General features: G+C 35.0%; 1 protein-coding gene across 7 annotated transcripts in view; it reads right to left on the reverse strand.

Moving 5' to 3' along the window:
• The window catches only part of LOC105201630 (formin-binding protein 1-like), a 39,900-nt gene that overhangs the window by 6,635 nt on the left and 18,716 nt on the right, over positions 1-14,549 (reverse strand). For all 7 annotated transcript variants that reach the window (XM_011169718.3, XM_011169716.3, XM_011169714.3 and 4 more), the window contains exons 2-6: positions 7,356-7,471; positions 3,491-3,541; positions 1,565-1,871; positions 1,169-1,315; positions 374-730 (exon numbers count right to left, since the gene is read on the reverse strand). In XM_011169718.3, the coding sequence (XP_011168020.1) occupies positions 374-730; positions 1,169-1,315; positions 1,565-1,871; positions 3,491-3,541; positions 7,356-7,471 (978 nt within the window). The remainder of the gene's footprint in view (positions 1-373; positions 731-1,168; positions 1,316-1,564; positions 1,872-3,490; positions 3,542-7,355; positions 7,472-14,549) is intronic.

Raw genomic sequence — 14,549 nt, forward strand, 5'->3', positions numbered from 1 at the left:
AAAAAAATCGTAAGTTTAGTAGAATCGCCCAGACTCGATGACCTCGCGAGGAATAATGTGTATAAGATGTCTGAAAAAATACCGTTCTAATAAAAAAGATAAAAAATTATAAAATCAAAATAATCAAACGTTAATAATGAATAATGAATAATTATATAAAGAGCTTATCTTGCATTTAATTAAAATAGAGTATTAAAGAAAAATCTGCAAAAAAATACCAATTATTTATTAAGTATTTTTCAATACTTATTAACATTATTCATTAAATTCAAGGGCGTTCATTAGCACATCTTTTCAGTACATCCTATGCACTGCATCAACGATCCTAAAATACTCACAATGATCTTCAAAAGTAATATGGACGAATATCTACCTTATTACTGCCGAAAATTCCGAAAAGGCCGACCCTCTTCTTGATCTTGCCACCGGAAACGGTGCCCTTGACCGTGAGATGATTATGAATCGGCTGCATAACCGGCTGAGCCAATTGACTGTTGCTATCATAGGTCTTAGCGAGTGATAGGTCTTCAAAGGGAAAGTCTCCAGGAGGCTGGAAACCGCTCTTGTAGCGTTCAATTACCAACATCGTGTCCTCCTTCTCGTTGATCTCGTTCGCCGCCTTCTCAATGCCATCTAGACACTGGGCAATTATCGGCGCCACCGCCCGCTCGATCTCCACCGATTTCATCATATAATTCCGCATGTTCTTTATCCTCTTTTCATCCAGCTCCTGCGGCAAAAGCGTGACGTGTAAGAGAGAATCACCCACGAGAATGGGATCAATAAAGATAATTGAAACCTCGAATTGAATAGGATAATTGTAATAACTTCCAATTAGAAAGTTAATACTAATAATTTATTAAATTTCTTAAATTGACAGACTTGTAATTAGGCGGACAAATTAAAGTTGTCGTAAAGTAAAATTAATTCAAATTTAATTGAAAGTTCCCATCTTACGATTGATTAGTCCATAATTTAATTTGTTTAATTTTATCAAATATGTCGACAAATGTGTAATTGTATCAAATATATATTTTTATTACATTAAATAGTTCTTTGAACCCTTGTACAATGACTAATGGGAGAATATCTTTTCAAACATTACATAAAAATTGTGAACAGTATAATAAAATGGATACAATCGCGCACAGTTACGACAAAGTAGTACCTGGAGATGTTGAAACACTTCCGGCATCGCTGTGTGGTAGTGTAACGTCTGCATGTCATTCGTTTTTTGCAGTTGATTCGCGTACTCCGTTTTGGCTTCCTCGCTCTGCTGGGTCTTCATGGTCATATTCATCCTCTGCTTCTCAACCTGCTCGTCGCAAAAAAAAAAAAAAAATTAATCATCATCGAGCGTCAACGTATACAATTTTCATCAATCGTTCATAATTTAAAGGCACAATTTCTTCACACATTCTATTTATTCGAAAAGGAAAAATAACTTGAAATTCTGTCTGTTCTATGTTTCGTCGAAATAATACTCTTCTAAAGAAAGACCAGTACGCGAAAGCTGACGGGATTTATCGTGAAATGATAATGATAGGGAATTTTTATCAGGCACCTCTGCTCTCGAAAGATTGAGATCCGCGTCCGCTCGCTGATAGTTCTCCACGGCGCGCTCCGCCTCGCGGAAGGCCTTCTCGTAGGCCTTCCTGGCACGCTCCAGATTGCCGATCTGGCCGGCCAGGGTGGCCATCAGCCGTGCGCCCTCCTGCAGATGCTTCTTACGATCCTCCTTGAAGTCCTTAACTAGGATGTTAAGTTCTCGTAGGACGTTGGCCTGGAGATTCTCCGCGATCACCTCTCGCTGGCCGGCCTGGTCGTTCACTTCGTTCAACTCCATTTTGAACGCCCGACAGGGACTATATCTGGAGAAACACAAGCTGCACTCGCCTCTTTGTTCTTTTGCTCTACTATCTGCATCTCTACTCTATCCTTTATCTACTTTCTCTCTTCGTGGAGGTTCATTTTCGTCTAATTAAAATTCCTAATTCTTTCTTTGTATGTTATATATATAACGTACTCTCCTAATATTTTTAAGTTCTCTATTTTCTGTCATCCTTTTAATTTCGCTTCTAATTTTCTATTTTGATGCTTCACATTGCCTTTTTTTAATTAGTAAATTTATAATTTCTGTTATCGAAAAATATTAATGGCTTAGCTATTTTAAACAATTTGCGCTTCATACGAGCAAACTCTCTTGCTTTAATTATAGACAAAACGCGTAGATAACATTAGCCAAGTTAACATAATTGTTTTTTTTTAAACAATTCAATACATCATTGCGCATACGACAAGAATAATTTTTGATCTACACACCGCCAACGCAGACTGATTTCGCAGAACGAGAGGAGCCTAAATCTCGGCCCACGCCGATTAGCGTGACACACTCTTTGTACTACTTCATAAAGAAGCAACTGAGAGCGCAAGGATCTCTTTTGCGAAGTTATTGAACTTATTAAGCATCTTTCCCATGCTACGAGATATGATCTCTGTAAAGTTAGCACCTTATTTGAAAAATTTTGATACAATCGAAAACATTCTGACACTTTCTCCTAACGTGTTTCATAATCCCTGATACATTTCGAAAAGAGAATAAGTTGCTAAGTAATAGATATAAAATGATACATATATATAATAACAAATATAATATCTAAGGATATAAAATGCTAATATCACGTTTCTAAATTACACAAAAATTGATAGTAACTTTCTAATTTCAATCAGGATTTGATTCTAGGTCGCGTGATAAACAAGCCGCTCCTGTTTCTTTTTCGTTAAACTTTGCAAAACACGTTTGCGTTGACGTTCCGCTAAGAGTTTGCCGTTGACGAACGAAGGAATTTTGCGCGTGAACGAAAAACACTTGCGAACCGTCGGAGAATTTCTGTCGTGGCAAAATTGGCTTTACTTTAACCCTGGATTTTGCTTAAGAACTCCCGTTTTAACCCTGACCTAACCACGCTCCTATGCGCGCTTAATTACTCGCGCGGTGCACATTCTGTGCGCCGAGTCAGAAAATTAATTATGGCTCCGTGGAACTCAGAATCTATGAAACAGAAGATCGGTGGAAGTACTTCACGGTGAAAATATTCCCACCGTATATATATATTTTTGCCTTAATAAATTCTGGTTTGAAAAACAATTCCGTGTTTAGGAATACGACTCCAACGCGTTTGTATATAACTGCAAATGTACTTTTATCGTAAGAAGCGTAATTGAAAAATAAGTATGCATACTAATCTATACAATTTTTGCCTTGAAAATAATCGCCCCGGAAAATTACCATTTCATTCGTCATGGTACAATTATCTACTTCCCTCGATTAACCACAGTGGTGTAATTCATCTCTACGGCAGACAATTTAAATATATGTTGTTACTCTTCGATGTTTTGTACACATATGTATGGATTCAACAATCTATCTAAGATCGCCAGTAACTCGAGAAGAGAGAGTACGCGGTTTAGTACGTAGCTTTATACTTACTGATAATCCTCCTCCTCCTTCTTCTTCGGTTGATAACTCTTTACGAGACGCCTGCAACAGAAGAGAAGGGAGAAATAAGATTATTGATGCACGATTCTCACGAAGGTGAAATGACATCGTCGAGAAACGTTAGGCGAACGACAGGAACTATTAGGTTACTCGGAAGTAAACTGATCGGAGAAATGTTATCTCTGAGTTTTTTGTTTGCAATTTTTTTTCAATTCAAAGAGTCGAAACAGTAATCATTTTTAATACCGAATTAAATCTTTTCAAATAAATAAAAGATAAAATCATGGTTTACATATTTTAATCTTATTTTACTTTATCTACAGATTCTATATTGAAAGTTGGAGTTTCATGTTGCATAAAGTAATCTGGTAAGTGCAGAGCGACAATTAAATCAATATATTTCTAAAATCATATATGCAAATATTCTATGAAGCGTATCGCGACTTATTAATCAGGAAGCAAATAACTCTCTTAACACGTCCGCTGCGATCAGATATGAAAAACTTTCGCCACAAATCACGCTACATTTTTAATAATTTTTCGCAACAAATTCTTTACAGTTTTTTTAGGGAGAAAAGATTCTCACATTTGCATGCTTGTTAGCATCATTTATTACTAAATTGAAAGTTAATTTAATAATAAATGATGCTAAGCATGTAAATGTGAGAACCATTTCCCCCTTAAAAAAAAACCTGTAAAGAATTTGTTGAATAATGAATTTGTGGAATAACGTGATATTATTATTTCTTGTTTAGCTCAGAATTGCGTTTTAAGCAATTTATTCGGCGCGCAGTTTCATGTACCTGAAAAGGTTTATAAAATCACACAATAAATCTAAGCTGTGACCAATAAGATATTTTCATTTATATTTAATAGTTTTGTTCAATGTGGCGTATATTATAATTATGCACACAGAATATATTAAAAACAAAAGAATTCTTAAATGATTCTAAAACTTCTATTATATATTTTTTATATCTCGTGTTCTCCGCATTCTATATTCTGTTTTTTTTTTGTATATTCTAAATAATAATTCCGTAAATTACATCAATTTCTGATGAGACCATATATATACAATGCGACGTAACGAACGGGTTAAACACAGAGTTGCAGTTCTAACAATACTTCAATAGCAATACAACAATAATATGCTCGAAGAATTGCCACATCTCACAGTTTCCACACGCTCGCTTCCTGTTACGGGAAAAGCCGTTGGTCGGGAATTTACTGCAATGCGCGGCGGTCATTCCGACTCGTCGTGGTGCATCAAGGGGTCAAATCGCGGATTGTGCCGCCGCGCGGTAATCGAAGAAATATCAGATCGCGAGCGCGCGGAATTATTTTTGGTCGCGGCGCAGATTAAAACGGATCTGGGCGTGCCGTTTTAATTCTTACGGTACGGCACGTCTATAAATACATTATCACGCTGAATCTCACGCGCTCTTGCTGATGCTTGCAACGAGGGAGGCAGCGAAGGGGAAAAAGGAAAATGAACAAAAAAAAAGAGGAGAAGAAAACGATGGAAAATCGCTTGTATTATACGAGAGGATGATTCTCGTGCAATGAAATATCTTGGGATTTTCCAAAGAATCGTACAGATACGCGCGCGAACCTTTTTCGAGTGTCTCTTAAGTACCCGGATGCTGTTACGTATCGGACGTGTCCTCGGCGAGATCCTCCCTGTTATACTCGACGATCGCGTAACTTTTCGGTTATTACACGGAGTCGAGATAATTTTCCAAGAATCGTCCCGGAATACGCGTGCACTGACCGCCGCGATCTTACACGAAAGTGAGTCGAGGGTCGGGCTAGACGCTGGAAATTGCAGCGCATTAAGACGAAGGACGCGCGCGAGTGCGATGATTCGTATGCAGCGGCAAGAGAGCGAACGTGCGCGGCGAAGCGCATGAAATCATTTCTCGCAGCTGCACGCCCGGATCTAATTAATTCCTTCATTTCGCGTCAAAATCGATTTCAGACGATCAGCGTACTCTGTACGTCTTCTCATCAATTTTCTCATTAGATATGCAAATTTAATTAAGAATTTATGTAATTTGCGATTTGTATAACCATTCAATTGTATTTTAAGACCACGGTTAGTAACTACTAGTTGAAAAGTTCAAAGTTAAAGAATAAAGTTAAAAAGTTAATAACTTTTAACTTAACTTACAAGCTAATTTTTAATGATTTAATTTCTAATTTTAACTATTTATTTTTTAAACGCATAAACTTTAATTTAACTTTTTTCCTAAATTACAAATTTACCTATATAAAAGTAAAATAATTATAAAATGATAGTAAGAAAGCCTTCTTCGGTCGTAGCTAGGTCTTAGTGCTTATATTTATTTATGTGATTTTATATACTTCTCCGAATTCAACCAGAATTATAAAAGAAAAAATTCCCACACTAGAAAACAATATTTTTTCATTACTTCATCAAAATTTAATTTACAAATTATTAAATTTCCTTGATGATCCAAATTACAATTGTTTTGAATAATCTAACTTTAAAAGATTTCTAATTTGATACAAATATTGCTTTTTAAGATTAACTTTTAATTTAACTTAAAATTAATTTAATCTTAGAGTAACTTTTATCTAGTTAGATTTTGGTTCATGTAACTTTTAAAGTAACTAAATTAATTTTGTGAGCTATTAACTGTAACTTTATTTAGTTAAAAAAATATATTAACTTACACAATTCGGATTATAATAATTATTATATTATAATTATAATAAAGCAATTATTATTGTAATTAGTTTCCCTATGAAAGATTACAGCACAAGTCTCGCGGTGAAATTAACAATTTTCAAATATTTTTAATTACGATAGAAAGCGTGATTATGAGTTCAGTACATCTAAAAATTTGCATCCAAAAGTTAAGAACAATAAAAATATATGTTTGCGGTAAGTTTATATAAAATTTCGTTCCGACTGTACTTTTGTGAATTTACACCAAAAGACGTATCGCGCAATTAATTACGACTAATGTTGCAGAGCACGACTTCGGAATGTGCGACGAAGTAATTAAGCGTAATGCAAAACGCAGTAATTAAACGGCCCGAGTGGATGGATTTCGAGACACCCGATAGAAAACAAAAGTACGCCACAGTGGACGGCATTCACAGAACGGACAAGGGATTCCTTTAACACAATATTAGTCGCTACAGATCCCGTCCCTGAACCCATGGGGTGCGTGAGACACGCTCGTTATACAGAATGTCCCATTGAAATTATTTCGCTTCGGATGCCTCACCCTTTGTCGGGGCACTTTAAAAAAAGGAGAAGCATCGTGTACGAGCATATAGACCTTGCACGACAGGGTGTAAGGTGCAAGGTATACAAAAGCATCGTAGGGATTCTACGCACCTGCCAATGATCTCTATCTCCCCGTCGCTTTAAAATTATTTCCGAAACTAGTAGAAAATATTCTTTTGCTATTTTTCTATTTTGAATTTTACGTATCCGTTTTTTCTAAAACGTCTTTAATATAACGTAAGTTTCAATAATAGAAGAAAGATAAATAGACATAACTGTGTGATAAATAAATCGCAAGTGAAAAACGCAAAGATAAATTCACAATTTCTTTATAAGAAACTTTTGATGCAAAATTAATCTCGCGATAAATCTTCGGAATGCAGATTATTTAAAGAAAATTCGGAAAAAAATTCTGATTATAAGATAATTTGTATTAAAATATTTTTATAAATGACAGATTGGAATATCCGTATGTTTGGCCCGCAGAATGCAGGTGTTTCGAAAGTGCTTCTCCTTTATTTGTATCTTTAAATCTATATCCCCTAATTCCTCGTACCCCTTAATTTATTCTGAAGAACAAGATGTTACGTCTCTCACCTGAGCTTCGCTGCGTATTCGAATTCGATTGCGCAACGATCGCGTATGAAGTGGCCATACCTCTCGAGAAACTCTATCCCTTTCTGTGTGTGCAGGGACAGATTCTCGAACTGGTCCTGAAAGCATAAACAGAGAAAATGAGAAAAACGGCTATTTAATTACTTACAATATTTAAAATATATAAGACTTAGTTATATAAAAATATCAATAATCCACAATAATGCAGCTTTATATAATTAATCGTTTTTTTTATTTTACAATGTTTTAAATATATTTTAATCGGTTTATGTATATATTCATTTGTACAAACATGGCAAAAATTGGAAATATTCAGACAAAAATATGTGTAAAAAAAAAATACAGGCCTTTAAGATTCAGCATATTGTGTATCACGCTTTTATGGAGAATTAAAGGGCATAAAAGAATTAATTATTTGAGTAAATATGTAGAAGAAAGTCTTGATAAGACTTATTCTTAAGAACTTTTCCTTTTCTCCTTTCCTTTCTTTCGTTCAGTTTTATTCTTTTTTGGAACGTTCCTTCAAATTGTCGATTTCGCCGGCAAGAGAGTGAAGACTTTTCTCCGTCGAACGAACAATCCGACCGTATCTATCGCGGTCGACGACTGAGAAAAACCTCTTGGCACACATACGCCCCGCGTTTCCTCCTCCTCCACCACCACCTCTTCCATCACCACCGCGGGACAATGAGGAATTTCGCAAGCGACGTGCGCGGAAAGATTTCTGAATCCGTCGTTTAGCGGCTCGGCACGAAAAGTGAAACTGGACGTACTAACGTTCTGTTATCCGAAGTGAAGTTAGTGCGCGCGTTCGTAACTTTGATGACATATTACAATTAGCATTGTACAAGCTAATCTACATGTATAGCCGCGCGGGATAATGACTATTCGCCTTCACGCTCGTAAACCAAACCCATGTTGAAATTTTCTCATTAACTCCTCATTTTTTAACATCTCGTTAGTAATGGGATATTAGTTTTTTTTTTCTTCAGAGATAATTTTAAAATCATATTAACAATACAAACATATTAATTTAATATCATTAGCTTTTTGTTTAAAATAATCTACAAGTCATTCTACGAATCATTTTGCCACTTTCCTTGATCTCACGTTACATTAAACTGTTCGATTGCAGAACAGAATTGCACCATGACATTGTGGTTCAATAGCACTACAGAGTTCGTTTTCTCTTCATTATAAAAAAAGTTTCCCTTACACGTTACACGAGAATTTGGAAAGTTGGATAATCGATGAAACGTGATGGCAATCGGGATGTCTTCGAATCGGGGTCTCTCGCTACTCGCTACTTAAAGAGGAATGCGAGCTTTATCGTTCAAGGACGATCTATTGCCTATCTTTCGACATTTATGCCATGACGCTGCCTTAAGGACAAATCAGGTCGCTGTTGCAGCGTGACAGAGAGAGGGAGAGGAGAGGGACAGAGATGAAAGATCCACGGTCCAACACTGGCTGGCATTCGAAACGTGTTACTTTCATTTCCAACGAGCGGCCGTTCAAGGGCCACGCGACTTCTTACAGCCATACGTGGTGCGTGCGTCCTTCTTAGTCTTCTTTTGCGACGTCTCACCTTGCCCCACGTTACAGCGCGTACAAAAAAAAAAAGGGACAAGATCTCGACCGGAACATCGGAGTCACGTGTGCGCGATTTGCGGTCCGGTTAGCCGAACGGAATGGAAGAAGGAAGTCGCGCAAAATTTTTCTTCACTCGACCGTGAATAACTTAATAAATAAGTAAGATTAAATCTCTCTCTAAGTGAGATAATCATCTTCAATCTATCTTGACTGCGTCCCATAAAAGCTTGGGTCAGCTCAAGCAATTAAACTCAATCGAAAGAAATTTGGAAGTTTTTACCGTTTTACTTACTTCTTAAATCTAAAGATTATATAGAAGTATCAAATTCCTTAGCTACAGTCCTCTCGTAATTTTTAAATCCACGACAAGTGCACAGAAAAAAAATTAGTGTCAAATCTGTTGATTCGTTGTTTCGTACGGAAGCAAAAATGTAAAATTTTCTTGAAAAAATTTATAATCTTAAACAGACATAATTTGCTACCTTAAAGAAACTTGATTCCTTCATGTAAGCAAATTATATCTGTTCAACATGGTTAATTTTTTTCAAGATTTTATATTCACTTTAGGTAAAACGATGAATTGTTGATTTGACACACAATTTTAATATTTGATAATTCTAATTTTTTTTCTATGTATTCGTCAGATTATGTACAGCGCATAATTAGCTTATTAAATTCTGGATACATAAAATCTCGATTTCCCAAATCCTTCATAAATTTTAATTTCTCAATTAGCAGTTTATCTTTCGTCAATTTATCGTTCTGTCGGATCGCACGAAATACTGTTGTAACGCCACCAACCGAAAAACGCCGTTCTAGTTTGAAAGTAAAGCGATCGTTCGTCCCGAATAAAAATTTAGAGCAAGAGTGAATTAGGCGATTCCACGGACCGCTATCGCGAATCAAGTACTAAATTGTAAATGTAATTCGCTATTTTCACGACGATTTTCTTCCATTCGTTCAAGGTTTACGGCTTCTGCGGCGGTGAACTCCGAGAGTCACAACTCCAGTCGCAATCGCGCACGGACGAAGCCACTCGTGCGTCTCTACGTCTCGGATCGGAACAACTTTCTCATTGTGATAACTGTATAACGTGGCTCGTAGCTCGGCAAGTAATTTGCAATGAAATAACGGAGAACTGGTAGCGCAGGTGATAGTCGCGTATATGCCGCGGCTTTCGAGCACACGGCGTGCGTGGAACGACGACGGGCAATCACCGATCGGTCGTTCTTTTCTATCCTCGAGATATCCGCCCGGTATCTCGACGCCTGATTATTAGATTCCGTTTTTCCTTCACGCCGGATATCGCGAACACCGATAACGCCCCGCTGATTGCGAAGCACAATCGCGTACAGCATATTTGAGGTAGTGCGGACTTGGGTCTATTCAGCGAATTTGTACACACAGCCTGAGTCACGCTAGAAACACAGACCGCTCCAATGTTCTCCCGCGATGTTTATAGATAAACGTACAATACAATTTCCTTCGATAATTTGTAATTTTTTTTAATAAGAATAAAACTTCAACATTTAATATAAATTAAATAAGAAGTAATCTTCATCTTGAATATCTCTATTGGAATTTAGACTATTGAACTCGGGACTGAAATTTCAAAACGATATGATGTAATGAATTTATCTTGATGTCAATGCAATATATATATATATATATATATATATATATATATATGTAAAAGGCATGTTGTGTAATGTCAGAAAGAGAAATTAACTAAATTAATAAATTTCAAAGACATTTATAAACTTGTTAATAAAAAAAATAAATAAAAAAACAATTTTAAAAGAAATTATATTTATCACGATCGTCTCTTTAGAAGTTTTTAAATTGTTACATATTCTATTCGTCATATCTTTAAATCTACGAGATATGCAAATTTCAAATTATCATATTTTCTGACAATATCCTTTATTTATATTTGAATCTGAAAGACCCAATCTAATAAGTAATCCCCGATTATACAAAATAATTGAACCTTATTGTATCGAACAATTTCTACACATGAAATGGATCTATTAATCATTTCGGTATTAGCTCAATTTATTGAAGCAAATAAAATTAGAATTTAGGTATATATCTCTTATCGTTAACCTTCGTTTTCAAACTCTATTACTTATAATAACGTTCAATTACAACTTCTATATCTTGTGCACAGTCATAATTAATAAATTTAAATTTGTGATATGGAGTTAAGATAAAAATCACGAGATACAAATCACAAGTTTAAAGTCAACAGTCTATTTCTTGTATTATTAAATCTATATATGGGCATATTTCAAAATAGAATTTTTCAAAGAAATTTATAACAGTTCATAGAACTTTTAATTACCTGTAATATAAAAGTTTATTTAAAAAAAAAATGTACGTTATAAAATAATTTATCGCTTTATCGATAAGATAAACTCCAAATAGGCGTCATCCATTTATGTTCACTCTATTATATCTATAAAAAAATTACGATAATTACTCTAACTAAACCAAATCTATATTTACTCTTACTATTAAATTCAGTTGGTTGTAACCTAATGCGTATTACATTATATTAGCAAGATGTGCTTGATCCAAAAGCTATTTTTTATCCGTAATAAAAAATACACCGAGAAATATTAAAATTATTTTTTTCATAGTGTAATATGTATACGTGAAGAATTTAATATTTTTAATATTCATTAAAAATATTTTTAATATTTATTAAAAATATTTTTAATATTTATTAAAAATAATGTAAACACTCTGTATATATTCAAATTTAGTTTAGCAACATATCGAATACTCGCAGAGTATACATATATAATAAATATACTAGTAATCTACAATAATTTTCTCCACTATTAACTCATTCAATCCTTTAAACGTGCACGACTAAAAAAGCAGAGATTAGTTTTGCACGCGTTTGACATTGAATTTGAGGCCGTCGATATTGCAGCGATTTCAACCCTTGATATAAAAAGAATCGGTGTTTGGATAATATCAAGTGAATGTCCCAAGTCAATGACGCTCGTAATTCATCGGATGACGTCATCGCTTGTGGGTTGAATCGATTATACAATTTGATGGAAAAAAATTAAATTATATTCCATTATGCCGAATCGATTCTCCCCCTCCCGCGGGGTGAGTGCTAACCAATCCTGCGTTTCGTGTCGCAGGTCGATACACGGGAAACGCATCGACAAGCTATGACTCATCACGATGTGAGTTTCTCCAAAAAGGTGCGCTGCCAAGAGAACGAAAGAATCGAGTGGGGCAATCACAAAATTAAGTTATCGCAATGAGATAAAATCTAACAACGTCGATTGTCAAATAATATCACAAAATATTTGTATATCCTCTCTACTTTCTTCAACCGTTTTTTTTTTTCTGATAATGAGTGACACATCGCAACATGCACATATGTGCAAATCGAAACGTAATTTAACAAGATAAACTTCAATGAAAAATTCAAGAAAAATCAATTATATAAATTTCATCTCTTGTTACATAAAAATTAAAAAATTAAAATATATGCTAATATACATACATGTATTTGAGAAAAAGAGAGAGAAAGAGAAAGAGAGAAAAGTTTAGATTTTGAACCTAATAATTCCAAGTACATTTGAAAAAAAGTTATCCTCTTCAGCATAGAAGCGCTTCCATTATTTTCCCATCTATTCTTCTTCTTTTTCTAGATTCTGGCACAGAGCTCATGTTTGCAGCAGTAAAAAATTAGAAAGGGAGGCACAATGGGACAGGAAACATTATAAAAAGACGATCAATTAGAAAAGTGTCTCTTTAGAGTCAAAGCATATAAAAAGATTATCATAAAAATAGTTTGAAAACTAAGAATCACCAGACGGAACCTACAATGGGTTCACACAAGTGTGTGTTATGAGTCACGGAGTAACCCCGGGGGTGGCTCCCATACCCTCCACCCTATTGATCCCACATTTCTGTATACTCACGCAACTCAAGAGGGACAAACGAGAAAGTAAAGACTGAGCAAGCTAGGCAGAGCTAGAAAAAGCAAGGGGAAAAGAGAGAGAAGATGGAGCGAAAAAAGAGCGGAAAGAGGAAGTATGAGAGCAAACAAAATGTAATAATACTATGCGGAAGAAAGAAGTGTAAGCACTTATTCGGCAATATTAAAGTCTAATGTTTCTCTTTAACCAAACATCCAAGAATTTAATTTTTTCAATTGTTTGATTTTTAAATATGGAAAATTAGACTAAAGTATCAAATTGATCTTTTTTTTAAACGTGATTGATATTGAAAAGATTTTTCTGTACATTTAATTGAAAAATCTAGTTAAAATTAAAATTTGACACAATTTTTATTTTTAATCTATTTATTAAATCTATCACCGCGTTTCTTATACGTCACAAGATAAAATAGATCTCATATTTTCGGCTTTTAGAGATTTCACTTACAAATCTAGTACTTACAGTTATATAAAGTTACGTTCTAGTTTTATGTTCAATAAAGCGCTACTAAATATCCGATGTATCGTTAAAAAAATTTAATAAATATTGCGACCTAATTTTCTGATTTTGTGGTATGAAAGGAATTAGGAACATAAAACTGATTTCAAATAATTATAAAACAATTTTCAGGGTAAAATATAAAATATCTCTGTTAGTATAAAGATTTTCTGAATAAAAGTACACATTTTTATTATTTTCAGCATATGTCATTCAATTTTATTTTTATTCCTCCAAACAAGAATTTTATTATACTTTCCTTTTTATCGAAACAAATAATAAAATTGTCAATTTTGTCAGAGCAAAGAAATATTCAATTTCATATGAAAAAAAGTCGTAGAATGTATGCACTACTCGATTCATATATTTTACCTATATGCACAACTGGAGAGAAAACTAGAAACGGTGAAGAAAATATCCAAAAATGGCACCGAGGGAGGTCAGACGTCATTATTGCGCCTCGCTATGCATTGTAAGACTCACGGAACGCATTCGCGGTCTTCACCTCATAAACAGGCACAATGCGTCCAGTGTTCGCGATAAAATGCGCAATGCAAAATGTGCAAGGCACAATCATAGATCGTGCACTTCGAGCCCTCGTGACTGTCAGCACGTGACGGGATTGCTATTGAGGACACGTGGAAATTGAAGTGGGTAATCGGAGTTCATCGATACGATCAGAAACAATGACTCGAGCATCGCTGAATGTAGGACGATTTGACGCTTTTCAAAATTTCTTTCGCATAGATAAACATCTCTAACAGACATCTCTAGCGCAATTGCAACGCAAATTCATCCATTATTCATAAAATTAATAACATTCGTTATTCATAACCCTTTAAGAAATTTCTCGGTGAAATTCATATGAGAATTTCCCTTTTTACTGAACGATAGTCGGGGCCCTTCAGTCTACAATGCCGGCTCTGTGATATTTCGCCTCTCACCGGACGAGAGACAAGTTTACCCATTGCTCCATTAGTACGCGAGCTAAAGCTGTAGAATAATCTGTCCTGACCTGCGGCAACATTCCTGAAAATTTGCAGACATCCTTGATGTCCCGTCTTGAATTTAATCTTATTTTTCGGTAGCAAGCGTCTTGACGACACATTAACAC

This window comes from Solenopsis invicta, chromosome 7 (assembly GCF_016802725.1).
Source record: "Solenopsis invicta isolate M01_SB chromosome 7, UNIL_Sinv_3.0, whole genome shotgun sequence".
Lineage (NCBI taxonomy): Eukaryota > Metazoa > Arthropoda > Insecta > Hymenoptera > Formicidae > Solenopsis > Solenopsis invicta.